Source organism: Lonchura striata, chromosome 2 (genome assembly GCF_050655825.1).
Source record: "Lonchura striata isolate lonStrDom1 chromosome 2, ASM5065582v1, whole genome shotgun sequence".
Classification (NCBI taxonomy): Eukaryota; Metazoa; Chordata; class Aves; order Passeriformes; family Estrildidae; genus Lonchura; species Lonchura striata.
Genome location: NC_140704.1, coordinates 61,119,004 through 61,146,476, shown reverse-complemented (window position 1 = coordinate 61,146,476; position 27,473 = coordinate 61,119,004). Strand labels below are relative to the sequence as shown.

The window sequence follows — 27,473 nt, the reverse complement described above, 5'->3', positions numbered from 1 at the left end:
TAGATTTATGAATGCTGCTTTGCTAAGACTAAGGCTAAGTTCCTGATTTTATATTGAGACTTCTAATGTTTCAGTCTCTCATCTTGTATCTCTTTAACTCATTAAAATTACATTTTCTACCATTTTACCCAGTTAAGACATCTCAAAATTACCCTGCTTTGAACTTAGTGAGGGCTGTGTTCATGCAGTAGTTCTACAAACAAAATCCTTCTCAAGAGGATAGTTGAAGCAGCATATTATTATTTAGAAATGTGAATACAGATAGCATGCCAGTTTTCTCTGCTGGAGTCAGCCCTTGTCAATCATTTGTTCTGACAAGAGCACAGGAAAAAAGCATGGAGTATTATGGAAAAACACAATCATCTTATTGTGGGGCATAAATTATGGTAGGGGAATATTGGCCAGTAGGGTTGCTGGGTTTTTTGAAATGGTTGAATGTGAAGCTGATTTTATTGAGATTCTTATTGCTGAGGTTTTGTTTTGTGCACTGTGTCTGTAGAAAACCAATCTTGTCTCAATGTAATTGAGTTACAGTTCAGTTACTGAATGCTGATACCAACACAATAAATACAGACAGACATCAGTCTCTTCATAAAGCTGATTTGTACTTTTATGCAAGTTTTTAGCTTTCTTCTGATTGCTTGGTAATTGCTGCCCTAAAAGCATTCAGTCATGTATCTTGCACACATTGACTGAGTTTGTGCAAATAAAGATGAAATTAAAATGGAGTTTTTGAGCCTTGCTTTGCTGTCTACAGCAGCAGCAGCTTTTTTTGCTAAAATGCTGAAACAAAGCCCAGAAGCTCAACACTAAAGTGCTCTAAATTTTTGCGTGGGTTTTGTGCTAGTACTTTTACTTGCAAGGCATTGGGTTTTTGGAGCACTTGGTGCAGAGATGATTGCATTCACATCTGCAGGCTGCAATACACAGTCTCCTTTGCAAGCCTACCAGAGCCTTTGCAACCACGTATTGCAGACCAAGTTCATGTGCCATTTCAAAAAACCATGACTTTCCCCATTCCCTGTAGGGGCAAGCAGCTCAGCTTACACTTCCAGGGGAAGCTGCTGGCTCATGCAATCATCTCTTCTATTGAGTAATTTGGTTTTCAATATTTTCACCTACTCTGAACAATTTCAGACAGCTGGTCATAACTGCTGTGCCAGTGGTTTTCTGTGGCTCTGCACTTCAGACAGTTATTTTGGTACTCTGAAATACTAAATTGCATAGAAAAAGCTGCTGTTTTGAACAAAAGTTTAAGTAAAAGACTTTTATTTGTTGCTTAAAGAAAGACAAGATTCAAATGCAGTTTGCAATTATATAAATTATTGTGCCCCATTCAGAGCTAAGGTTGTACAGGTAAATGTTACAGTACCCAAGACACAAGTAAATAACCTCCAAAAATAAACACAGAACATGACAGTGTGTAATTACACTGGCAACCAGGAACAAGGCTGTGGTACAGTACCAGAGGTTTGTGCATAAAGAGGTAGTGGAAGTCAGCTCAGTAAATGTAGAATCCTTGTACGTAAAGAGGAACATCAGGTATTTCTTGCAGATCCTCCTCTAGGAAGCCGAAGTATCTTTTGGGAATGACAGAAGTATTGGCCAGAATCTAACATGGGAGGCTTCTGAACTCAAAAAGGCACCTAAAACCTCTAATCCCTTAAACATTTTCTTTTAACATTTAATGTAAATTTTTAAAATCCTCTTTAAACACATCACCTGAAGTCTTACTTATTTTTTCTTTCTCATTCAAAAGTTGTGTTGCAATTTTTCTGGCTACTAGCTTCAAGGGGTTACTTTTGTTTAAATAGCTTAATCCTTTCTCTATAAATAGATGTCTCTAAACAAATGTTATCTGACCTTCTATTTCATGACAGAACTGGGTATACCCAGCTGTTTGAAACATGCCTTCTAGTGCCTAGAACGATTTTATTACAGTATTTTTGTAAAGCAGTATTTTAGGGAAGGGATGGCTTTGCAAGAGCAACCTAGTATTTATGCATAAGGAGTGACTGGATTATTAAGGAGTGACTGATTATTGCAATGGAGAACTGTGAACACAGAAAATGTGAGGATGCATAGAGGCTGACACTATGCTTTAAGAGATATGCATTTCTTCCAAGAAAATCTATTTATCTTCCAAGATTTTCCTTGTTCAATTAAAGGTGATGTCAATCTCAAGAAAGAAAAATAAATTACTCCCTTGTTTTCTCTGGGGTTGTTTTAATGGAAAGGCAGAATCTCAGTCAAATTACTAGGAACTCACAACAGGAGGATTAACTTGTTCAGGAACAAAGCTTTCATTAACAACAACAGGAACTGCTGCAAATGGTAAGTTTTCTTTTATGGGGAAGCAAATCTGCCCAAGAAAAGTATGCTTTGTGTTGGGTTGTGGCGAATAAAGAAAAGGAAAGGATGGTCAGCGTTGAAATCCTCTTCTATGGCCATGCAGAGCATAGCAATGCCAGCAGTGGCAGCTGCAGCTTCCGTGCCTTCCTCATTCACTTCCACAAAAGCCTTGTGGACAACTGCAGAGAGGAAGAGGTCACGTGCCCCTGACATTCCCGACAGGTCAGCCTTGCCACTGTCAAACACATCCAGCAAGCCCATAGTGGCTAAATCTGATTTAAGGTCATAGCTTTCCTCCAGCTTAAACTTCGGCAAACGCACGTGAACGTCAGCGGAATACAGATGCTCAGACCGTGTCCATTCCTGGAGCTTCTCTAAGGTAAGCTGCTTTTCCATCTAGAATTAAAAGGACAGAGAGCATTACTTATCACCAGTGTAGTACTTCATTTTCAGTAACATTTATGAGGCTTTATTCATAGAACATTATACGAGGGTAGAGCAGCTATGCAAAAATGAACATAACCTTATCTTTGATAGCTAAATAGAGATAAAAAATACTATTAAAATTAGTTGAAGTCAGTGCAGTTTTTACTTTACGAAGTAATGCAGACATTCACTTCGTGCTGCAATGTACAGAAGGGAAAATCATGCACTGATAGTAAGCCAGTCTTCTTACTGTTTCATCTAACTAAATGGAATTACCTAATTAAAAATAAGTAACAAAAATCATAATCAGGGAGCCCAAAGAAGCTGCTCATTTAATGGAAAACAGTCTCACTACTTTATGGTTAAGAAAAGAAAAACTTTCAAAGCTACTGAAAGACTAATTCTCTCATTAAAAACAAACAAACAAGGCAAGATAATTCTCACAGTTAACTCTGCTTTCAGTATCCATCATGGTTCATTCAGTTCAGCAGAGGACACATGAACACAAGCTACAAAATTGGAACACAACTTCTCTTCCCGATGCAGTACATCCATTTATTCTTTATTGCTGTACTAGTAGAGAGTTGTCTAAAAATAGACAAAATAGATTTGGCGCCCTGAGAACATGGGTTCACTAAGGCTTTAGTTTTGAATGGCTAAACTTAAAAACATTGAACAACTGCATTGGCTTAGATAGGTCACCTTTTGCAGTCCACTGGAGTCCTCTTCAGTGTCATCAGGTAACAGGATGATCATACTAAGTTCTCTTCCATCGTAAGGCAGCTCTAAAACACGGATCTTCTCTTCAGGGATGTATCCAAAATTAAATTTATTTTTCTGATACATCATTTTTACTGTCCTTTTTTCATTCTGATGGATAAAAGGCATGAAAAGTAACAGTTAAGGAAATACTCATTTAAAGAACTGATAGAAGACAAGTTAAAATTGCATTTATTAAACACTTATCCTCCATTATAAAACTGCATCTTTCAGACTTCTGACTGCCTGTTTAAAACAATTTCTTCTGAAGAAATAATGAGTTTGTATTATATTTGGTTCTTCTTTGGCTTCTACAGCAAAGTCATCACAGAAACCAAAATAGTTTTGTCAAACTTCTGTATGAAAATGTTAAGCCAACAAAGATCAACTCTGTTTAGCATAAAGCAAATGACTGCATACAGTAACTTGTAAAGCTGTTAACATAAGCAGAATATAGAACAAGAAGATGGGGCTTAATCAAAATATCCTGTCATTTTAAGACTGCTTACCTAGCATCACAAACACAGACAGTTCATAGCTGCCGATCTGCTGCAGACAGAAACCCTGTTAGGTCCTAAACCATACGTGGGAATTGTCTCTAACTCTTTTCTAGTAAGTGAGACAAAAAATAGCTTCTGAATACAGAAAAATACTAAAATCCATAAAAAATAATTAAATATTACTAAAGTACTTCGTATTTATTAATTATTTTATCTGTAAGCAAAGCTTCACATTACCACCTATATAATTATACCTTTTCATTAGATATGTCCTACCAGGACATATCTGTATTACCTTATTTAAGCGAAATGGTGCATCAGTGGTGTCAGCTTCTTGAAATTTCTCTGCCCAGTTCGCTTTGAAATAAATAGCATTCACCAAGACCAGCTTGGTCATGCTATCAACTGAGCCTTCAGACAGCAGATCAGGGATTTTGCCTTCAGAGGCAGCAGAAAAAAGGGTCACAACAAAATCATGTAGTAAGCATATAAACATACATCGAGAAACTGATGCCATAGAAATACTACAAATATAAAACCAATCTATTCCTGTAATAATTTCAGTACCTGTCTCACTATTTCACCATACCTTTTCTTAATACACACTACTATAACTTTTGATATACAATGATTTGATGAAAATGTAATATTGTTAGTCTAAACTGTCACATGCAACTCATCTACTCCTCATACAAGAACTACAGAATGCCCACATTAAAGAATACTGAATTTAGAAATATATATACCATGTATATATATGGACCAAGACAGACTAAGACAAATTCTCCAACTCATGAGTACACCTCCATGTTTAGGCATCTCTCCTGCACTCATGGCTTGAGCACAAAACAGAATGGAAAACTCTCAGGACTTATGGAACTGGTTAAATGCCTTGTTTAGGTAATTTCTGGTTCTGTCCATGCATCAAATGAGTACCCCAGGACAGAATTAAACTGTTCCAAAGACAGCAGAAAATAAAGCCCATTCCTGCTCCCAAGATAAGAAACTCTACCAGTTATTAACAAAGAAGTAATTTACCTTCAGTTTTCTCCTCAACCCACTGGTTAATTTCTTTCCTAGCTTTATCACAAGCCTGAAGAAAATCAACTGTAGCCAAGTCAGCTCCATATAATTTCCGTGTATTAGTCAGGAAATCCTAGATTTTGAAACAATAAGAATAGCTTTCACTGCATGAAGATAAGAAAACATCTAATTATCAGCTAGATAAGGTGTACTCAGATTGTCACCAACACTGAGGTAGGGTTCAAACAGTGTGTTGCTTGGGGGAATTCTGAAGTTAACAGGTTTTTTCCCCACTCTTAGAGTAAGCCTCGTAGTACACCAGCCATGTCTAGAGCTGATGGGGTGCTTACTGAAGGTGTTGCAGTACTTAACTATCATTCTCCTGAAACAGGCTCAAGCACAGCTAGGATAAAACAAAACTATCCAAAATAGCTGAAGACAGGCAAAAATATCAACCTATTTGCACTCAAAGTTGTAATTCACTGGCGAAGAGGCATGTTGTTAAAACATATTGGATATCCCCTCCCAAATAAATAGTGTTTTCAAAAATATTGAAATTATGTGGTATTACTCCAATGAAAATCCTAAAAAGCTGATTGCAACAGGAACAGAACTGGCTGCAACCTAAAAAGCTGGGTGCAACAGAGTGGGATGTCATGATAGTTACTGTAAACTAAGAACATAGACCAGTGATTCTTCTCTTGAGGATAAGAACAGCAGAAGTGAACAGGAAGAGAAAAGGGTTTGCTTTGCTGTGTTACACCCTTTAGGTGAGAGTCACAGATGCTCACAGATATGCAAATGCACACAGCAAGTATGAAGCACTTTCTGTCAACTCCCAGAAAAGTTTAGAAGTAGGCTTGGAATTAGTTCTACTTCATAAATATTCAAGCAGCTGCACTTTCCCCCCAGATTCCACCACAGGCCATCCTGATGTGCACCACTGTACCTGAAGAAAGCTGTAGGACTTCTCTCCAAAGAGCCGACTGGCCAGCCGCAAGAGATAGGGAGCATCGCTTCTGTTTATATCTGTTGTCAGAGCCTGGAATCTTGAATGAACATCTTCAACTTTGTCAAGATGAAGCGTCTGAAATAAAAAGAAGTGAACTAGCTGCTGTTAATACTGCCTTGAAAGAACACATGGTGAATCTGTAGGATAGGCCTGATGCAGCAGGGTAGGCTGAAGAAAGAGAAAAGGCTGAAAGCTGCTTAGAGACTTCTGTAAACCTCAAACAATTAATCAAACTGTCCCTCAATGCTATGCTGCCCGTGTCAGCCACTTGTATTGTGATCCTGGTTTATACAGTCACAGCTGAAGCTCTTGACCACAACCACAAGTCCTGCCTGCATTTCTGGGGGCCTCTCCTCTGTGGGCCACTGGGCCCAAAAACTCGTTCCCAGGTGAGGATCAAAAAGAAAGATGACGCCATGGAGACTCTTGCTTTCTTGGTTCCCCCTTTGGCCCAAGGGCATGTGGGGTTGTATATTTTCAGAATATACAATCATCACTATCACAGGTGAGGTATTAAGAAAACTTAGAGCAATTATCCTTTATAATTTTATGAAAATATAACTCCATAAATATATATGCACTTCATATAAAGTTTATATATATATATATATATGTATATATATATATAAGAGTAAGTATTAGGTTTAAGATCAAGTGCATTATTACAATATCTCTTTATCAGTACCTCCAGAGGCAAGCTGGCTGGCCAGGGCTTAAAGATATGACAGCAGAAGCTGCCAGACCTCATGGACAGGGGCACTGATATTCAAACTTAAACCATGTGTTTCCCAGGAGGGAAGACTGGTGTGAAGCAGTGATTGGATTCAAAGGAAAGCCTTCTCTTTCTCTCACTGGGTATTTGGTCAGGCTTTGCCGACCACCTCGGTACAAGCTGTGCTGTACAGGTGCATGGCTGAGCAAGAACATCACAGAGGCAGCCTTACAATAGAATTACGATCCCGGAAACAAACTTTTGTGTCCTTGCAAACAGCTCTTGACAATTGCTAATCGCTGCCTCTTTAATTAGCACTGTGTTCATAAGTGAAGTATTATGATACAGAAGCATGTCCTGCTGAGGATTACTACATTGAAAGACATTTATTTTCCCCCCAAGTTCCTTTTTCATGATTTGTGCTGTCAGTAGGTTTATCCTAGGTGGGGCTGTCAATCTGATTACATGAAATATGTTCAAAGTCTGTTTGAACAAGTAGTGGGGAAGTAATTTTATTGAGTAAGCACAGCAACACTCAACCCTCCTAAAGTCCAGAATACAAAGGTGAAGTTGTTCATAGGCAAATGCATCAGGATGACTGCAAGGAGGAGACTCACACACCTTTTTACAGGCATTAGCCTAACAAGACTGCAAAAACAACAGTGACTGAGTCCATCCCATGACAGAGGTTTTAGGGGAAACTGGCACACTCTTATGTGCACCATTTTTGCAATATATAAGGAGGCTTTTTTAAACTATCCTACCTACCCTAAAGCTATGGTAAGGATAACCATGCAGGCTAAGCTCCTTCAAGATATCTCACCTGTCAGTGAGAGACTGATACTTAGGTAGTATCACGATGTATCATCATAGCTTTAGATATAAAACTATAGAATGCTACTGTGCTTTTTACAAAAACACACAGAATTATTGAAAATTAAAATACCAAATGAACAACACCAACATACGTTAGTGATCTTGTGTTATAAAGTAATAATTTGTCAAAATGTCCCATGAAAACTCATAGAGCCTTGCTGCTGGAAGTTACAATCCGTTTAAAAGGAGGATGACATAATTGGTCTCCTCTGTCAAGAATTAACTACTGAAATTAAATGAGAAAAAGGGCCATAGAAAATATAGACAGAGGGCTCTGGAGCAGGCTAGGCAGAGGGTAACTAGCTGCAGAGTCTAAGGAAAAATGAGTGTGCATGACAGAAATCTTGTCCTGAACCAATAAAAATACCCTCATTTCAACTTCCCTCCTCTAAAACACAACCCCTTTTAATGTAAATAAAATATAAAATTAATGACCATTTTATTTTACTAACCTTCAGCACCTGGGCTTCAGTATTACCTTTGGCCCCCAAAAGGACCATGGCCAGAGCAGCAGAGATACTGACAGGAGAAAAGAAGACATTTCCTGTTGGGTTGGCTTCACTAAACCTTCTGAGCAGATCAATTGCAAATCTACTGTTGGCATTGGACAGGCTCTCCATGGTTATAGCTGAAAAATAAAACAGTTGATAAGGACCCTAGGAAACATTCTTCAAACACTGTCTAACCTTGTGTGACTCACAGAGTAAAGACTGGATTAAACTGGACGCAGCTGCTTACAGAAACAGCAAGAATATCATCGTTAGTGCACCTTATTCTTAAAAAAATCAGTCACATTAAAAAAGCAGGAGATTTTTTTCCATGTTAATTGTGTGTTCCAACCTTCCTTTTCGTACTAACTTTATAGATATTTTTTCTTAATTATTTTCCTGCAGATCTGAAATTGAAAGTATGTGTGATGGTAGGATTGCAAAAGTCCCTCGTCCTCACAGACCCAGCACATGCCAGGGCTCTCCCTCCTACAGCATTCCCTCTGCTCCTTTACAACGCACGGAGGACATTCAAAATATCTGCTCAGGGACATTCAGACACCTCTCAGTAACCCTCCTGTCTTCATGCCGCAGATCCATGCCCCTGAGCGGTGTCAACCGTGCCAAAGCCTTCCGTGCACGGTGACTTTGAGCAGCGGAGAGCAGCGCTGTGCCTCGCCTGCGCTGCCAGGAGGAGCGCGGAGCTGCCCGCCGCACGCAGGACACCGGGGCAGGGAGCCCGGCGTCCCGGGGCTGCGGGGACCCCCCGACCGCCGGGGACACAGGCGACGGGCAGCACAGCAAAGCGGCACGGCTGACACTGAGCAGCGGTGCGCTTTGGGGAGATGCTCACGAGCAGGCTGAAAGGCGCAAGAGCCGGGTCAGGCTCAAAACCCCACCCGAGAGCCAGTGGCGGCACCGCGGGATGCTGCGCCAGCCCCCTGCTCGCCCGGCCCACGGTCCGGCTGCTCCGTGCTTGCTGCAGCGGAGTCTCGGTTTGTTTCTTTCTCTCCTCCGGACCCAACCGCGTGGAGGAGCTTACACCAAAATTTCGGTGTTGCCTGTACAGTCTTTCTACAGCAAATGCAAATTATCACTATCGGCTTCCTCCGTGCCAGACCGATAAACACCCGGCAGTTTGCCACGTACTTACCGAGATAAAGAAAGACCACCAACACTCCTAAAAATACCCAAGTCCCAAGGCGTACTTTCACTTTCCCTTACCTAAACCTCACCGCCAGCCTTTCACCCAAACCCAAACCAGCTGTTGGACAGTGCCCACCCCCGGTGCCAGAGAAGCGGCCCCCGCCCGCTGAGGCGGAGAGGAAAAATTCCCCCTTCTGGTGCCGTCACCGTCCCTTTCCCGTAGGACGCGCAGCCAAGGGCCGCTTGGCCGCCTACCTGCGGGCAGCGCCGAGCGGGCTGGGATGGGATGGGATGGGATGGAGCGGAAGGAGGCGAGCGGCGCAGTGACACCGCGGTGTCACCCGCGGGGACCCTGCTGGGGCGGGGAGACAGGGCGGGGCGGGGCGGCTGGTCTTGTCCCGCGGCCCCTCCCGTCCGGGTGTCCCCGGTTTCCCGGTGGAGAGAAGAGAGAGCTTCGGGAGAGGGATTAAACAACCCCCACCTTGCGCCAACAGTAAGAGATACAGGGGTTTTAGACCCATGGAGCAAGCGCATCCCTTTCGCAGGGAGACTCCTCTCTGCCTCCCCACCCTGTGTCTCTGTTTACACTCATCTCTTATACAATTATTTCGCTTTGTTTTGTTTTTTGTTTTTTTTTTCTTTTTCATTTCAATTAAATTAACTGCATGAGAAGTTTTTTGTGGTTTATCATGACCTTCGTTCTCCATCAGTCCTCGGTCTGGCTCCCAGGGCATCCCCCCCCAACTGTACTGCCCATATTGGTTTCAGGTGCACAGCCCTTTAATTGCAGTGTATAGTAAGTGTCCTGGTGACAAAAGTGCTGGGTCTCATCCCTCTCCCCTGCACATAATGCTTTTGTTTGCTTCACCTGAGACAGGTGGGTTACTGTGCACTGGGTAAAGGATAGGCCCATCTAGGAACTTTTGGATAATGTCCACCAAGGAATGATGTCAACATGTAAAAAAAAAAAACAAGAGAAAGCATTGCAGTGCTGCCCAGAAAAAAAAAAAAAAAAAAAGAAATCATTATCTAGGGATTCCTTTGGTATCCTTTGAAATACCTTGAAATCCATTCAAGGCCAACCACTAATTCATGGCAACCCAAGTAAGCCCTGCAGGTTTAACTATCAAGCAAAAACTTGTGTTTTAGCAAAGAATTCCAAACAAGCTACACAGAAGCAGGTATTACAAGAAATATTATTCAGAAAACTGGTTTAAAAATTTATTATTAATAGTAGCAAAAGGAAACAGACCTCTACAGCACTTAAGAGTTCTTTCAGTATTTCAAAAACAGAAAGTCAAAAAAACATCCCCATGTCAGGAAAGCTGCTTCAGCTTTCTCTTTGGTATTCTAAAGTTAGACTACATTCCTGTTAAAGGACTAGAACCAGGTGAAAGATAAAAAAACTCAAGATCTCCTGTGCTGATGGTTCTCACCATAAACACCCTCAAAGGACATCTGCTGCAAAATAGTTTTTTACTAAGTTGTGGTCCAGTTGCTAGTCAAAACTCCACATCTACACAACAAGCTCAGCAATACTTAGAAAAGGCTGCCAAAGACACGTTTCAGCTACAGGCAATGTATAAAGGCACTAAATGTATGAGTCTGGAAGATTAAAGAGGAAGGAAGCTACACATGTGCTCCAGCCTTCTAACAAGCAAAAGTAACAACTTCCCTCCAATGGGCTCTCACTGCCTGACTCTGCCTGATGGACACCAAAAGTCAACTCAGGCACAGAAGAACCACCCACAGAGCAAATGGGATGGCTCTTGTGTCAGTAAGAACCTGGAGACCTCTGCACACAGGCACAGGGGGGGCTGGACATGGCAGGTGCTCTGTTTGTCTAAGCAGCTCTGTTATTCCTGCCCAGCCCAAGAACCAAGATCACAGAAGAGGGTGCAGGCACAGCTGAAAGAGACAATTAGTGCAGAAGGAATCACCTTGTTCTAGGGAAATGTAAATTTATTGTTTGATAGTACATGTGCTGCCACGACATCTCCTCCTTAGGGACAGCAAAATCTGCCACAGAACAAAATGCTGGAAGTTTTGTTGTGCCGGATGAAGAAGAGAAAGGGATGATCAGCAATGAATTCTGGAACTGTCCTTGCACAAAGAGCCACCTTCAATACAGCTGTAGCAGCAGCTGCTTCAGTGCCTTCTTCATTGACTTCCACAAAGGATTTGTGAACCACTTCAGAGAGCACCAGCTGGTTATCGCCAGGTGACATTCCTGAAAAGTCTGCCTTGCCCAATTCAAATGCATCAGTCATTCCCATGCAGCTTAAAATAGGTTTCAGATCATAATCTTCTTCCAGTTTAAATCTGGGTAAAGACACCCTCACTTTTCTAGACCTCATCATTTTAGGACTGATCCAACCCATCAAGTTCTCATATGTAAGTTCTTTTTCCAGCTGAAGAAAAACACAAAATAGAATGAATTACCATTACTATGGCATCAACATTACATAGCCAAAGAAGTCATGTCTCTGTGTTTCTTCATCTAGCACATAACATGCATCTTATTTTTTCCATGAATTAAGCATGAAGACTGCGGGGGTGTTAGTTTTTAGTATGAGAATAAAAGCTACACAAAAGCTTAATAAGAAACTCAAGGTCAAGAGTGCCAAAGAGCCCAAATTGTATCTGACCCTCACCACAAAAGAGATTCTGTCCTTTTCTGAGAGCCTCTTTCCAGGCAGTGAGCCACACACCACCTGCCAGCTGCTCAGCACAGAAGACCTACAGGACAAGCCACAGGACTTCCAAAGAGCCCACCCAAAATCCCCCTCTCCACATTCCATCATCACCATACTTTGCCTTCACCACAACCACAGCTGACCTCTGCTCCTAAGCAGGGCCAGCTCATCTTCCAGAGCCTCTGCCTAAGGGAGCAGCACACAGCCTGAGCAGCACTGACATAGCAGGGGTTGTCACCTTGCGGACAGGGAGCAGAGGGACATTTCTGCTGGCCTTGAGCACCAGCCACACAATTGCCCGGGAACTGAACTGCAGGTCTCTGTGCTATTCACACTTTCTTCCCTGGAAGGATTCTGGCTGTCTTTGCACTCAGCTCAACAACTTACTCTTTCCAAGCCTGTGGATCCATCCTGGATTGCATCAGGGAGCAGGATGATCATGCTCAGTTCATTACCCACATATGGGAGCTCAAGGATTTTGGTCTCAAAGTCTCCAATGTAGGTCATGTTAAAATTTGCCTCCTTGAACATCATCTGCACAGGTCTGGTCTCGTTCTAGAAATGAAGAGATGTCAACAGTGAGTGCTGAGCTTCTCTGCTGGTCTGAAACTACAAAGCAGGCAGCAAGTTACTTTGGGCCTTTTAGGATCTGACCAAGGAGAACTGATCATACACCACAGAGTGCAGCCCTATCACTGCCTTTTGGAAAGGTCTGAACATGAGGCACAAAAAGTGTATGATAGTTCATAACAACACAAAAGAAGCCTATATAGGCTCATCAGCCATTTATCCTGGTGGTGTTGCATCTTGAAACCTGCTTCTAAGCTTGCACAGCTGCAGGGAATAGAAAACGCAACAGTGCCTCTGGATACTTCTTCCAGCATTTTCAACACATTCCAACAGGCAGAGACCAAGGTGTCAGGAACTGAATCAATCCAGCAGTCTCTGAAGTGCTGTCAGAGCTAGTCTTGGGGCAAGTATCAACATTCCCTTATCACTTTCAAACGTTCTTGGATTTATCTCACCACTATGGGGAGGGACAGTTTCCAGACAGGCATGCGAGCTTCAATTTTCCACAATGGTTGCTTCAAGCAGGTGAGTTAAGGAAGGCACATTTACCACTTCTTGACTCCTGGAGGTCAACCCAGGGCTGCAGGGGATCCTGAGGGGCAGCCATGGCCTGTCCATGCCAGGGACCAAGTCCTCCTCAAGAGCATAGACCTACTTCTAAAATCAAGACTGCAGAGCAGATTGTCAAAGAAATTTGTTTACCGTTTCCTTTGGATTGGCTCAGGGGCAGAACTGCAGAAAGAAAGCTCTGACTGAAGAAGACTTCAATTCACAAACTTTCACACCTGCCTTTGTGCTATGTGAAAGGTTCTTGTAATTAAAGTTCAGAGAATCTCAGCAAAGATTGTCAGCGTTTTAGCACATCATACCTTATTAATTTGGAATGGCCTTTCTGTGGTTCTCTGTTTGTTGAACTGCTCTTCCCAATTGCCTTTGAAATAGATGGCATTCACCAACACAAGCCTGGTCAAGGAATCGAGAATCCCCTCTGCCAACAGGTTCTGAATTTTACCTTTACCATGCAAACAAAAATAACACATTATTTTATAGGTTGACACGGATCTAATTATTACCCAATACAGTATATACTCTGCAATGAATAAACAATAGAGAAGAGAAATATCTACCTGACACAGCAATAGCTCAGCATTTGAGTTGTTTAAATTCAAAACATATATCCTGAACTTGCTGTTTACCCAAACAATGGCTGTCATTAAACACAACTGGGCACTTGGAAAAGCACTCACCTTCAGTCCTTTCCTCTACCCAGCCATTGATTTGCTTCCTGGAATCCTCCCAAGCATGCAGAAAGTCCATCTGTTCCAGGCCAGCATGGTAGGATTTCTGACTGGACTCTATAAATGACTAACAGGGACATCCACAACAGATTTTCAGCAAGAGATTTACTCTCATTCGGACCCAGATGATTCTTGCATTCTCCAAGGAAATCTCCCTGCTTCCCTTCCCCAGCTTCATATATAGCCATTCAAGATCTCACTAACAAGTTCCTACGAGGATTTATACCCCTTCATTGAACTAGGAATTGATAATACTGTTATGGCTTATGCACTCTACTATAAACTGCTAAACTTCATTGACAATAATGGGCAGTGTTTTTTTCTTGTATTTATTTTGTGCTTTATGGACATAACACATGATTTTATAAGTTTCTTATTAAGACTTTTGCTAAAAGATATATCAACCATTTGACCCACAGCCAAATATATGAATGGCTTACAGAAACCTCAAGTGTAGAGACTGATAGATTTTACTCTGCTTGGCATCATTTTCCACTCAGAACACAAATTATTTAAAGGAGATTCTCCACTATGTTCAGACACCAGGCTCTGTCAGAATCAATTGCACTCCTGGCTCTCAGCACAGAAAATCTGGAAGGCAAACCCCAAAGCCTGCCTTGATCTCCAGAGGACAGAAATACCAAGCAAATTATCCTAACAACCACAACAAATTTAATGGCTACTTACTGGAAGAAACTCAAAGGTCTTTTCTCCATAGAGCCAGTTTGCAGTTCTCAGGATGTATTTGGTGTTGGGATCATTAATTTCGGAGAGAAGGGATTGATACCCATTGTGAGCATCCTGGGCATTGTTCAGAGAAAGCACCTGCACAAAGACAACATCCACAGCAGTGTCCATAACTTCTCTAAACACACATGCTATGGCTTGATTGATTTTATATTAAAATTACATTTAAGTTAAATACTGTGACTTGAAGCCACGGGATTTTTTTCACCACACCTCCCACATCTGGAGTTTATCATGCCAGGCACATCTGATGTTACCAGCAAGATGTTGCACAAGTCAGAAATTAGGGAGCAGCAGAGTAACTAGTCCTGACTTTCCTTCCCTCAAGCCAAGTGCTACAGGATCACAGAATGGCTCTGCTAGGAAGGGACCTGTGGGGACAATCTGCTACAAAGCCCTGCCCAAGCAGGGACGCCTAGAGCTGGTAGCTCAGACTTTGTCCAGATGGATTTTGACTGTCTACAACTATGACAACAACACAGGTTTTGGAGAAATTTTTATAAAGTACATGGAAACAAGATCTGAGTTTATACACCTCCCCAAATTTGCAAAGGAAGCAAACATCCAAGCCAAAATTACTGCTCCTGCACTCAATACAGTCACTTCCTACAAAAAACATGAGCCAAGAGATATTTGCTACCTGAGCAAATTTATAAAAAGGAATAAGTCAAGTTGCAGTCACCACTGTGAAATATAGGCACTGGGATTTTAAATACAGGTTTATGTGCCTGAATTCATTTTTAGAACATGTATCATATGGTTTTAACCCAAGCAAGGAAGAAAAGGAAAAGAATTGATGTAGCCACCTATTGATAATTAAAAAAAACTCCAGGAACATTCTAATTACATAAAAAAGAAGAGCAGTCTCAAAAACCAACACAAAAACTGCACAAACTAAATCCAGAAACCTCTTCATTTCATACTGAACAAAGCTCACACACAAAAAAAAGAAAAAAAACCAACCAAACAAACAAACAAACAAAAAAAAAAAAAACCAAAAACACTGAAAAAAACAGGTTCTGTTTACACACACACACAAGAGGAAGAGCTCTACTCTCACAGTTTAAATCACACTGTGCTAAATCACAGGTTAGCACAAGTGCATGTCACACACTGGAAGACATATTTGTTCCTCATATGATCCCATCAAATGCAATCCACCAAGTTTATTTTGACCTACCTTGCTTATTTGGGCTTCAGTGCTACCTCTGGAACCCAGCAAAACCATAGACAAAGCAGAAGAAATACTAAATGGTGAAAAGAACACATTCTGCCCACTTTTCTTCTCACACAGCTTTCTTAAGAGGTCTACAGCAAAAGCACTGTTTGCTGCACAGAGACTTTCCATGCTTCCCAGCCTGGGACATAAAACACAGAACAAGAATGATTCAAATCCATTTGAATAAAAATCACTCGTCTCTCTTTTACACTTCTAAGCATAAACTAGGCAGCAAAAGTTGGGAAATTATCGGCTCACAGGAGGCTGATTTGGTGCCTTGAACTACACATTTGAGTCATTTTACCCATTTAGAGTCTGCTACTGGATTTCAATCCCATACCTACACAGTGTGACATCTTTTGAGGTGATCAGGCACAACAACTTGTGTTCAGGACTTCCTGAAAGAAGTTTCTCTTGACGTCAGACAGAAAAGAAACCCCCTTTATTGGATCACCAGAGCCAAAGTTAGACATCAGAACAGCAGAATTGCCAACTCTTACCTTCTAGAAGTCTGCAGACCTTCAGTGGTACCTGCAACTTGCTTCTGCATGTGCACGCTGGGTTTTAAACCTGCCAGTCAGGCTGGGAGAAGCCAGCAGAATGACTTTGTCTAAAAGCAAGAGAACTAGCAAGAAATATCACTGTCACTGCAACATACTCTAAATGAAAAAAAAAAAAAAAAAAAAAAAAATCCGAAAAAAACACCCACAACCACGCTGAAAAAAAGCCAACAACAATTCCCCAAACAAACAAAAAACCCCAACCAAACCACGCAAAAATTAGTCACATTGTAATAGGGTATTTCTTCCCCACATTATCATCTATCCCAACCTTACTCCTCACTCCAAGTTAATGCCAGTATATTTAAAAAAATATGCGTTGCAATATATCCAATATATCGGCTGATTGGAAGGCTTTGTGCGGGCATTTCCACATTAAAGTTCTCCAAACTCACAGACACTGCACGCCCTACACATTTCACTCACACTGCAGCTTTCCCCACACTACTTCTTAAAGCAGAACTGGAAGATTCGCTGCTTCCTTTTAGACTCAAACACGGGAAGGAGTTTGCATCAGAATTTGGGGATTTCCTGCACTGCCCTCCCACGCAAATTCCAAATATCAGTGTCAGCTCTCTCCGGCAGACCCACGTCGGCACGGCAGCTCTGCAAAGGTCTTTTATCAAGCTCTGTGCCGAAGGAAGCACCGGCACCTCCCGAGCCAGCATCGAAACCAACAGCCCGGCGGTGCCTTCACTTTCCTTTCCCTCCAGCGCCCGTGCGAGCCGCGCACCCAAACCCCTTTACAGCCGCACCCCCGCTGCCCGAGGAGCGCTGCGCTTGCCGCAGGCGAGGACACACCCCGGTGTTCCATGCCGGTACCGCCCATTCCCGCGGGATGCCCCGCGGGCGGGGAAAGGCCGGAGGCTGCCCGCTCCGCTCCCACCCGGCGCAGCCGGGCCCGCTCGGCCGCGCCCCTGCCCGGCCGGCGACAACCGCGGCGACAGCGCCCGCCTGGGCCGGGCCAGCGACACCAGCCCCGCTGGGCTCCGCCAGAACGCTTCGCCTCCTGCCACAGCCTGACACGTACGTGTGTCATTTAGCATTGAAAAAGGAGAAAGAGACGCATGCAGGGCTTACGCTTCTTTTATTATTCCAGGAACAGGACCCACAAAACACATCCCACTATAAGGAAAGATGTTGCACCTCTGACTTTGGTGTGCTACAGGTAAATTGTGGTGTCTGAGAAAATATTAATAGGATAAACATATAACAGTAGCAAGAGAAAATAATTGAAATTAAGACTTGTTCCTTCAAATATTGCATAGGCATCATGTGCCCGTGTGTGTTACATTCTTTATTAAAGGGCCAGATTGAGGTGACAGGAAATAAACCCAGCTGTCCTGGGGTGATGAAACAAAGGTACTAATCCTACAGATACCTCTTAGTGACATGTGGAACAAAAGTATATTTTCATTCCCATTCTTGCCCAAGTGCTGGTCCAGTTGTTAGCCAAAAACCCACATCTACACAACATGTTGAGTAATACCTAGAACAGGCTGCCAAAAACTCCTTTCAGGTCCAGGCAATGTATAAAGGCACTAAATGAATGAGTCTGGAAGATTAAAGAGGAAGGAAGCTACACATGTGCTCCAGCCTTCTAACAAGCAAAAGTAACAACTTCCCTCCAATGGGCTCTCACTGCCTGACTCTGCCTGATGGACACCAAAAGTCAAGTCAGGCACAGAAGAACCACCCACAGAGCAAATGGGATGGCTCTTGTGTCAGCAAGAACCTGGAGACCTCTGCACACAGGTACAGGGGGGGCTGGACATGGCAGGTGCTCTGTTTGTCTAAGCAGCTCTGTTATTCCTGCCCAGCCCAAGAACCAAGATCACGGAAAAGGGTGCAGGCACAGCTGAAAGAGACAATTAGTACAGAAGGAATCACCTTGTTCTAGGGAAATGTAAATTTATTGTTTGATAGTACATGTGCTGCCACGACATCTCCTCCTTAGGGACAGCAAAATCTGCCACAGAACAAAATGCTGGAAGTTTTGTTGTGCCGGATGAAGAAGAGGAAGGGATGATCAGCAATGAATTCTGGAACTATCATTGCACAGCGCATCATCATCACTGCACCTGTGGCAGCAGCTGCTTCAGTGCCTTCTTCATTGACTTCCACAAAGGATTTGTGAACCACTTCAGAGAGCACCAGCTGGTTATCGCCAGGTGACATTCCTGAAAAGTCTGCCTTGCCCAATTCAAATGCATCAGTCATTCCCATGCTGCTTAAAATAGGTTTCAGATCATAATCTTCTTCCAGTTTAAATCTGGGTAAAGACACCCTCACTTTTGTAGAGTCCATCATTTCAGGATTGATCCAATCTATTAGTTTCTCATATGTAAGTTCTCTTTCCAGCTGAAGAAAAATTCCAAATTTACTTAATTACAATGGGAATTGAGTAAGTGTTACACAAGCAAAAGAAATTATTATGGGTTTTGTTTACATAGTGCATAGGATGCATCTTTTTAAACCTAGCTAGTGTCTCAGGTCGGAACTAAGTTATACCTATCACTAGAGAATACTGCCCCCATCAAGATCATTACGAAATGTTTGTTCTGGCTGCTATAATAGGGATCAAACCCCTCCATGTAATGCTTACTTCTACAGAACATTTTAAACAGTTCAGAGTTGTTTAGAATTTTTACTTATGGGACAGAAAGGCATGGAAGAACAGCTAACAAGGACCCAAAGAAACCAAGCCCAGTTCTATCTCTTCACCAAAGGTTGAACCTTCAGGTCAGCCAGCAGCATCATGAAAACAGTGTGTTCACAAAAGCCCTTTGCAGTCAGTCTTAGAAAACTTTATTCATAAACTCCTTGTCCAGAGTGCCTAAGAGCCCAAACTAGTATCCTGCCCTTTCCTGTGAGCCTCTTTCCAGGCAGTGAGCCACACACCACCTGCCAGCTGCTCAGCACAGAAGACCTACAGGACAAGCCACAGGACTTCCAAAGAGCCCACCCAAAATCCCCCTCTCCACATTCCATCATCACCATACTTTGCCTTCACCAAAACCACAGCTGACCTCTGCTCCTGAGCAGGGCCAGCTCATCTTCCAGAGCCTCTGCCTAAGGGAGCAGCACACAGCCTGAGCAGCACTGACATAGCAGGGGCTGTCACCTTGCGGACAGGGAGCAGAGGGACATTTCTGCTGGCCTTGAGCACCAGCCACACAATTGCTCTGGAACTGAACTGCAGGTCTCTGTGCTATTCACACTTTCTTCCCTGGAAGGATTCTGGCTGTCTTTGCACTCAGCTCAACAACTTACTCTTTCCAAGCCTGTGGATCCATCCTGGATTGCATCAGGGAGCAGGATGATCATGCTCAGTTCATTACCCACATATGGGAGCTCAAGGATTTTGGTCTCAAAGTCTCCAATGTAGGTCATGTTAAAATTTGCCTCCTTGAACATCATCTGCACAGGCCTGGTCTCGTTCTAGAAATGAAGAGATGTCAACAGTGAGTGCAGAGCTTCTCTGCTGGTCTGAAACTACAAAGCAGGCAGCAAGTTACTTTGGGCCTTTTAGGATTTTACCAAGGAAAACTGATCACACACCACAGAACACAGACACCACACTGTTCTTTGTAAATAACAAATATCCTGTGATTTCCTTTTTAATTACTAATGTAAAAATGTTTTTGAAGATTCATTTAAGGTAAATAGATGTCCCCACCTTTTTGTTAACTTAAGATCTACTGACAACTTCTAAAGTGATCTAGTAATAAGCAGGGACATTGTTTTTCACAATAAATGAATAAATTATTTCAATGTATGTACTGTTTATCTTTGTGGTTCCAATCGCTATAACAAAGACATAAAATATTTTAAAATGTGGATAGTAAAGCTACAAAGAAAGAGTATTATTTTGAATTCTTAAAAGTCATAAGGATAGTAGTAAGCAGAGAGATTTAATTCTAATTTTCATTTTCTGCTATCTTAATCCATTTCCACATGGAGCATCAGCTATTATTGTTTACATCATTAGTTTCCTTCTCTCCGTTTCATTGCTTTCTCCTTTCCCTTAATGAGATTGTCACATAAGTAGCTTTTTGTTATTAAAGCAGTGCCCATTAGAATAATGCCCAGAGAGAATATGGCAGAAATTATTTTGCAGCAGCAATGACACATGAAAAGGATCAATAAGCAAAAGGAAAACCACACAGCAATAGAAAATCATCCAGTGAGTCATAAGAATTGCAAGAGTCACAAAAATGATTTCACAGGATGTTGGAAATGTTCCTGGGATGTCACAGTAACTCTTTCTTACTGAACAGCATGTAAAATAACCAGCTTAAGGTTTCAGCTTACACCTTGCATTTCCAATTGTTCACGGAGGACAGGGTGTCAGGAACTAAGCCAGTCCAGCAGTTTCTGAAATGCTCTTGTACAGAGTATGGGGTGAACAGTTAACACTCCCTTATTTAAATTGTCCTAGCAGCACTTAAAAGGCTTGTTGGATTTATTTCACCATTGTGGGGAGGGACAGTTTCCAGACAGGCATGTGAGCTTCAATTTTCCACTAAGAAGGCTTCAAGCAGGTGAGTTAAGGAAGGCACATTCACAACTTCTTGTTCATGACTCCTGGAGGCCAACCCAGGGCTGCAGGGGATCCTGAGGGGCAGCCATGGCCTGTCCATGCCAGGGGCCAAGTCCTCCTCAAGAGCACAGACCTACTTCTAAAATCAAGACTGTAGAGAACACAGGTCTTCAAAGGAAATTTGCTTTGCATCTTTTGGATTGGCTCAGGGGCAGAAATGCAGCAGGGAAGCTCTGACTGAAGAAGACTTAAATTCACAAACTTTCACACCTGTCTTTGTGCTATATGAAAGGTTCTTGTAATTATGTGAAAAGTTCAGAGAAACTCAGCAAAGAAGGTATTCATATGAAAGGGAGGGGCAGAAAGAATCCCATACAGCCCACCCAAGGCAACCCTGCTTGAAAAATTTAATTTCTTTTTAAAGGTGGTCATTTCAGGCTACTTCAGATTAACAGTGTATTGCCAGAATTTTAGCACATCATACCTTATTAATTTGGAATGGCCTTTCTGTGGTACTCTGTTTGTTGAACTGCTCTTCCCAATTGCCTTTGAAATAGATGGCATTCACCAACACAAGCCTGGTCAAGGAATCGAGAATCCCCTCTGCCAACAGGTTCTGAATTTTACCTTTATGACACAAAAGATAAAAATTGCATTTTTTTAATAGTTGGAAATGTATCTAAATATTCTCCAAGACAGTATCTGCTCTCCAATTAATAAACAATAGAGAAGAGAATTATGTAGCAAATACAGCAATAGTTCATCATCTGAGTTATCTGAATTCAAAATCCTATACCCAGGGATAGGTGTTTACATAAAAAATGGATACCATTAAACACAACTGGGCACTTGGAAAAGCACTCACCTTCAGTCCTTTCCTCTACCCAGCCATTGATTTGCTTCCTGGAATCCTCCCAAGCATGCAGAAAGTCCATCTGTTCCAGGCCAGCATGGTAGGATTTCTGACTGGACTCTATAAATGACTAACAGGGACATCCACAACAGATTTTCAGCAAGAGATTTACTCTCATTCGGACACAGATGATTCTTGCATTCTCCAAGGAAATCTCCCTGCTTCCCTTCCCCAGCTTCATATATAGCCATTCAAGATCTCACTAACAAGTTCCTATGAGGATTTATACCCCTTCTTTGAACTAGGCATTATTATTAAATCAAATGGCTAATGCACTGTAGTACAAATGTCTACATAAATTAATTTAAAATGATATGGCTATTTTTTTCCGGTTTTTATTTTATGCTTCATGGATGTAACATATGATTTTACAGGTTTGTTTATGAGACTTTTGCCAAGAGATACATCAACCATTTGTCCCACAACAAATATATGAATGGATCACAAAACCCTCAAGTGTAGACACTGCTTTGCCATATACAGATGACATGTTATTTAAAAAAGATTCTCCGCCAAGTTCAGACACCAGGCTCTGATAGAATCAATTGCACTCCTGGCTCTCAGCACAGAAAATCTGGAAGGCAAACCCCAAAGCCTGCCTTGATCTCCAGAGGACAGAGGTTCCAAGCACATTATCCTAACAACCACAACAAATTTAATGGCTACTTACTGGAAGAAACTCAAAGGTCTTTTCTCCATAGAGGCGGTTCGCAGTTCTCAGGATGTATTTGGTGTTGGGATCATTAATTTCGGAGAGAAGGGATTGATACCCATTGTGAGCATCCTGGGCATTGTTCAGAGAAAGCACCTGCACAAAGACAACCTCTGCAGTGCTTGTACAAGTCATAAATTAGGGACCAGCAGAGTAACTAGTCCTGACTTTCCTTCCCTCAAGCCAAGCAGGATCACAGAATGGCTCTGCTGGGAAGGGACCTGTGGGGACAATCTGCTACAAAGCCCTGTCCAAGCAGGGACATATACTGTCCATAGTCCAGGACTGTTTCCAGATGGCTTTTGAGTATTTCCAAGTATGGCAACAACATAAGTTTTTTAAAAACTTCTATTAATAGTAAATATTTTTTAAACTACAGGTTTTTACTCATCTCTCACTTTGCAAAAGAGCCCAACATCAGAACCTAAAGGACTGATTCTGCACTTAATTTTGTGAGGTCATATGTAAAACACATAACAAGTCCTATCTACTACCTAAGCAAGTTTAAAACAAAAAAGTGTAAACCATGCTAACAGGTTGACATTCAGTCACTGTGGATTTCTTTTTTTATGTGTCTGGCTACATTTTGAAAACATATATTATCTGATATTAAGTCAAAACAGGGAAGCAGAATGTAATGTTTTATGGAACTATAAATTGATCAAGCCAAACAAAAAAAATATAACCGCATACCTCTGAATTACATATTAAAGAAGATCTATCTCAAAAACCACAAAATCCCCACCCAAAAAAATGTAGTAAACTTCATTTCATAATGAAGGAATCTCACACTTCAAAAACAATGAAAATTGATTCTCCTTAAAAACACTCCAGAGGAAGAGGTCTGCTCTCTCACACCACAGTGACAATCACAGTTCAGCACAAGTGCATGTCACACACTGGAAGACACATTTGTTCCTCATATGATCCCATCAAATGCAATCCACCAAGTTTATTTTGACCTACCTTACTTATTTGGGCTTCAGTGCTACCTCTGGAACCCAGCAAAACCATAGACAAAGCAGAAGAAATACTAAATGGTGAAAAGAACACATTCTGCCCACTTTTCTTCTCACACAGCTTTCTTAAGAGGTCCACAGCAAAAGCGCTGTTTGCTGCACAGAGACTTTCCATGCTTCCCAGCCTGGGACATAAAACACAGAACAAGAATGATTCAAATCCATTTGAATAAAAATCACTCGTCTCTCTTTTACACTTCTAAGCATAAACTAGGCAGCAAAGGTTGGGAAATTATCAGCTCACTGGAGACTGATTTGGTGCCTCAAGCACCTGAGATCCTATACTACACATTTGAGTTATTTCTGCAATTTACAGTCTGCTACTGGACTTCAATCCCATACCTACACAGCGTGACATATTTTGAGGTGATCAGGCACAAGAGCATTTTGTTCAGGACTTCCTGAAAGAAGTTTCTCTTGACTTCACACAGAAAATAATTTCCCTTTATTACTCCACCAGATCCAAAGTTAGACATCAGAACACTAGATAAACCAACTCTTACCTTCTCTAAGTCTACAGGCTTTCAGTGGTATCTGCAGCTTGCTTCTATGTGTGCACACTGGGTTTTAAACCTGCCAGCCAGGCTGGGAGAAGACAGCAGAATGACTTGGCCTACTAGATAAAAGAAGAAAAAAAATTATTTCACCTGCCAGCATGACAGGTGACTGCAATTTCCTGCTGAATTACACAGGAAAAAAATCAAAGTTCATTTTCTTTCCATTTTATTGCCTGCAGCATGGCAACGCCCACAATCAAACTGTCATACTCGGTATACATCTGCTATAGGCAGTGAATCTGAGATTAAACACCACACCTATTAAATGAGCAATAAGTACTAGAACACCGAGTTAACCACAGATAAGTACAGATAAGTATCTAAGTCATCATAAAATAAATGCTGATCGTTTTTACTATCTCTGTGTTTTGTTCTTCCCTTTAGGCAGGGCCTAGTGTTGACATGTTGCTACCAAATACAAAACCACCTTTAATTCATACTACTGATTCATTATCTTGGACAGAGAGTTGAAAAGAGCAAGTTTCCACATGCATGCTTTTCAAACCAAGAAAATTCCTTGCTAGCAGCTTTACTATAAATAGTAGCAATTTTATCCTATTTTTCTTTGCCCATAACTTGAAAAAAGTACAACCAAAAAACAAGAACGCTTAGATGGAAACAATCCTCCTGTGGGAACCCTAGCCTTGTTTTGGGGCCACATATGGTGGTGAAATTCCTCCTCCAACCCGTGCTTCCAAAGAAAAACTCTGCAGGCTTAGCTGTTCGGTCTCAAGGCAGTTTATTGCTAGTTATCTAACAGATTATGTTCTTGGACTGCAGCTATTTGATCAGTGGCCTGGGTAGAGGCACACACACACCCTGACATCCTCTCTATCTGCTGTCTTCTTCATCTCTCTCTCCGCCCAGGGTTGCTGCTATCTTTTATAAGATATATTACGTATAACATGTTTACAATTATTCCCCAATACCTACTACCTACGTTGCCAAGTGTTTTTCTACTCTAAACCAATCTATGAGTGCCAACATCACCAAGAACATGGAGGTAAGCAAGAAGAAGGAAGAAGGATGGGATCAGCCCACTTTCCTCCATCTTAGAACTTCTGACCCCCATGTACAAAGTGAAAACCCCCCTGTACATATGCTAAAACCCCCCTGTACAATACTAAAAAAATTTCCCCTCTACTTCGTAACTACTTATACTATACTATCTAACCTTTTGTGATTGCTTGTTCCACCTCCAAAGTTGGTAATTCATTCCATGGCTCAAACTCAAAATCACAGTTGTTTTTCAGCTGTCTGCCAGGGTCTAGAATGCTTCTGACCAAGGCCTGGAACCTCTAAAAATGTCTGAGAGACATTTTGAGTTCCCACATCCTCCCATTGTGTCTGAATGAGTAATTTATGCACATCACAGAATAAAGAAGAGACACACAGTATTCACACTGGCTACATTAAAGACCAGAATTTTCCTACTACCCCAGTATCTGCAGATTGCTAGCAATAAGGTTTTTTTGACTTCCGGGTCAAAACACACAGGAATAGTGACACCAACAGGCAGTTATTTTCTATAAAGTGTCTGTACGGTTTCCCCAACAGGCAAGAATTTACAGACTAAAGGACACAACTGACATTATTTACCTGCCTGAAAAACAGGGGTGTTTAAATAATATTCATAAATATAATAAATAATATTCAACAGCTGGGACACAAGGCTAGGAGTTACATCTGCACATAGTCAACTATGCTTTCTTTGCAGCTCAGGAGCAGCAACATAACTACAGACCCCTTTCTCATCAGAGACAATGCACAATTTGTAATCCACCGTTTCAGAGACAATACACAATGCCCGCCCTTTAAAGAACAAAAAACCTCACTATACAAGTACATATTTGTCAGTCAATTGTAAACTGCTGCACAGCCCTCAGTGGTCAAAGGGTTTGCTGACAGCAACTCATTCCTTACTCTGCTCTCCCCATGCTCTGCAGGTCAACAAACTTGTGCAGAGGTTTTGTGTTCCTACCAGTCTGAATTTGAAGCGTATATGCTCAGCACTTGACACCCATGCTCCAGGCCAGTTTTTATTGACCGAAAGGCTGCATGTAGATCAATCAGCAGACAACCACTGCAGGGCCTTGCCACGGGGAAACCACAGCAGGGTGCAGCACGGCCTAAGAGACACTTCCCACAAAAACTACGACGTGGATCAGTGTCCAGCAAACAAGGACACTTCCCCACATTGTATCAGCTGTATCAGAGGCGTCTCAAGCTGACTCTTTCACACTCAGCCCCGGAGGGAACTCAGGCAATGAGCACCAGACCACGTCCATCTCCACAGACAAAGCTCTGTCCGTGGCACAGACACCCCTCTTTCCCACACGCTGAACCAAAGCAGGCTTCCTTCCTTGAAGAAAAAGGCTTCATTTAGGATTTAGAGAGTTGGGAGCAATGTTTAGACACTTGCAGGGCGAGACCGCGGACAGCCCTTGTTGATGGCCCTTGGCATCGCAGCTCTCCCTGGGACGCAGGGAATGACACGGCCCCGCTGCTGTCGGGCTCCTGACCCGGGTGCCTCTGCAGGGGCCGGGAGGAGCCGGACACTGTCCCAGCAAGCCGAGGCACAAAAAGCCGAAGGGTTGGCCCTCCCTGGCGGGAAGAGTTCCTCTTCCGCCCTCCCACGGGCTTGGCCTGGGGAGAGACGTCGCAACCCCGCGGAGCTCCCGGCGCTCCCACGAGAAGCGTTCCAGCCGCACCGCCGCGGCTCCCGCTGGCAAAGAGCAGCGGTGTTCAGGGAATGTCACGAAAGAGGGAAGGAAAAATAAAAAAAATTAAAAAAAAAAGAAAATACAAAACACAGTAAAAGCAACGCCATTCAGCTCTACTTCCTAGAAAAACCCGCAAAACAAGAAAACCCTAGAAAACGCAGGCACAGGCTTTCCCGTAGAAAACCTGGAGGACAAGGCAGCAGCGGCCAGAGCAACGCGGCCGCCGCACTCACCCCGCGGCCGCCGCGCTCCCCGCTCCCGGCAGCGCCGCCCGGCAGAGGGAAGGGACGGGAGCCCGGCCCCTCCCGGGATGCAGCCGGAGCCTGAGGCGCTCTGCCCCTGGCTGCCGGGAGCGGGAGGCGCCGCAGCCCTTCCCGGGAAAATGGCTGTCCCCCGCCCCCGCCGCAGGGAGCCCCGGCAGCCGCCTCTGCCCTCCCCTCGCAGCTCCGCCGGCCGCGGCCCGTGCTTCGCCTCTGCCTCCCTCTCGTGGCAGAGCTGACGGAAAACACCCCCGGTCCGTGAGGGTTGTTAATTACCATCACGTATTTCTGAAGCTAGGGTTGCTCTGAGCCAAGCTGAGCTGTTGCTGCCGCCAGACGCTGTACGGCCTTAACCCTTCCTC

At 42.7% G+C, this 27,473-nt stretch overlaps 3 protein-coding genes across 10 annotated transcripts; all 3 read right to left on the bottom strand.

The window, feature by feature from the left end:
- Positions 1 to 1,303: 1,303 nt before the first annotated feature.
- Positions 1,304 to 12,518, bottom strand: LOC110470712 (leukocyte elastase inhibitor). Of its 3 annotated transcripts, none has more exons than XM_085573462.1 (7): positions 12,378 to 12,518; positions 8,113 to 8,288; positions 6,010 to 6,147; positions 5,076 to 5,193; positions 4,333 to 4,475; positions 3,481 to 3,648; positions 1,304 to 2,748 (listed from the first exon to the last, which is right to left on the bottom strand). In XM_085573462.1, the coding sequence occupies exons 2-7, from the start codon at positions 8,278 to 8,280 to the stop codon at positions 2,347 to 2,349; spliced, it is 1,137 nt and encodes a 378-aa protein (XP_085429588.1). In that variant the 5' UTR covers positions 8,281 to 8,288; positions 12,378 to 12,518; the 3' UTR covers positions 1,304 to 2,346. The 3 variants fall into 3 exon arrangements, with proteins under 3 accessions (XP_085429588.1, XP_021386247.3, XP_085429587.1); XM_021530572.4 differs by lacking the exon at positions 12,378 to 12,518 and adding an exon at positions 9,550 to 9,693; XM_085573461.1 differs by lacking the exon at positions 12,378 to 12,518 and adding an exon at positions 9,302 to 9,444.
- Positions 11,236 to 17,321, bottom strand: LOC144246981 (serpin B6-like). 5 transcript variants are annotated; one of them, XM_077786019.2, is made up of 8 exons: positions 17,186 to 17,321; positions 16,325 to 16,449; positions 15,786 to 15,963; positions 14,546 to 14,683; positions 13,808 to 13,925; positions 13,430 to 13,572; positions 12,378 to 12,545; positions 11,236 to 11,705 (listed from the first exon to the last, which is right to left on the bottom strand). In XM_077786019.2, exons 2-8 carry the CDS (start codon positions 16,372 to 16,374, stop codon positions 11,298 to 11,300), a joined length of 1,203 nt encoding a protein of 400 aa, XP_077642145.2. In that variant the 5' UTR covers positions 16,375 to 16,449; positions 17,186 to 17,321; the 3' UTR covers positions 11,236 to 11,297. The 5 variants fall into 5 exon arrangements, with proteins under 5 accessions (XP_077642145.2, XP_085429576.1, XP_077642144.2 ...); XM_085573450.1 differs by having other exon boundaries at positions 17,140 to 17,276; XM_077786018.2 differs by having other exon boundaries at positions 16,811 to 17,198.
- A 133-nt stretch (positions 17,322 to 17,454) lies between these two features.
- LOC110470707 (serpin B6-like) lies at positions 17,455 to 27,252 on the bottom strand. 2 transcript variants are annotated; one of them, XM_021530562.4, is made up of 8 exons: positions 27,085 to 27,252; positions 24,075 to 24,187; positions 23,519 to 23,696; positions 22,511 to 22,648; positions 21,793 to 21,910; positions 21,412 to 21,554; positions 19,658 to 19,825; positions 17,455 to 18,745 (listed from the first exon to the last, which is right to left on the bottom strand). In XM_021530562.4, the coding sequence occupies exons 3-8, from the start codon at positions 23,684 to 23,686 to the stop codon at positions 18,338 to 18,340; spliced, it is 1,143 nt and encodes a 380-aa protein (XP_021386237.3). In that variant the 5' UTR covers positions 23,687 to 23,696; positions 24,075 to 24,187; positions 27,085 to 27,252; the 3' UTR covers positions 17,455 to 18,337. The 2 variants fall into 2 exon arrangements, with proteins under 2 accessions (XP_021386237.3, XP_021386238.3); XM_021530563.4 differs by having other exon boundaries at positions 24,075 to 24,184.
- Positions 27,253 to 27,473: the final 221 nt, after the last annotated feature.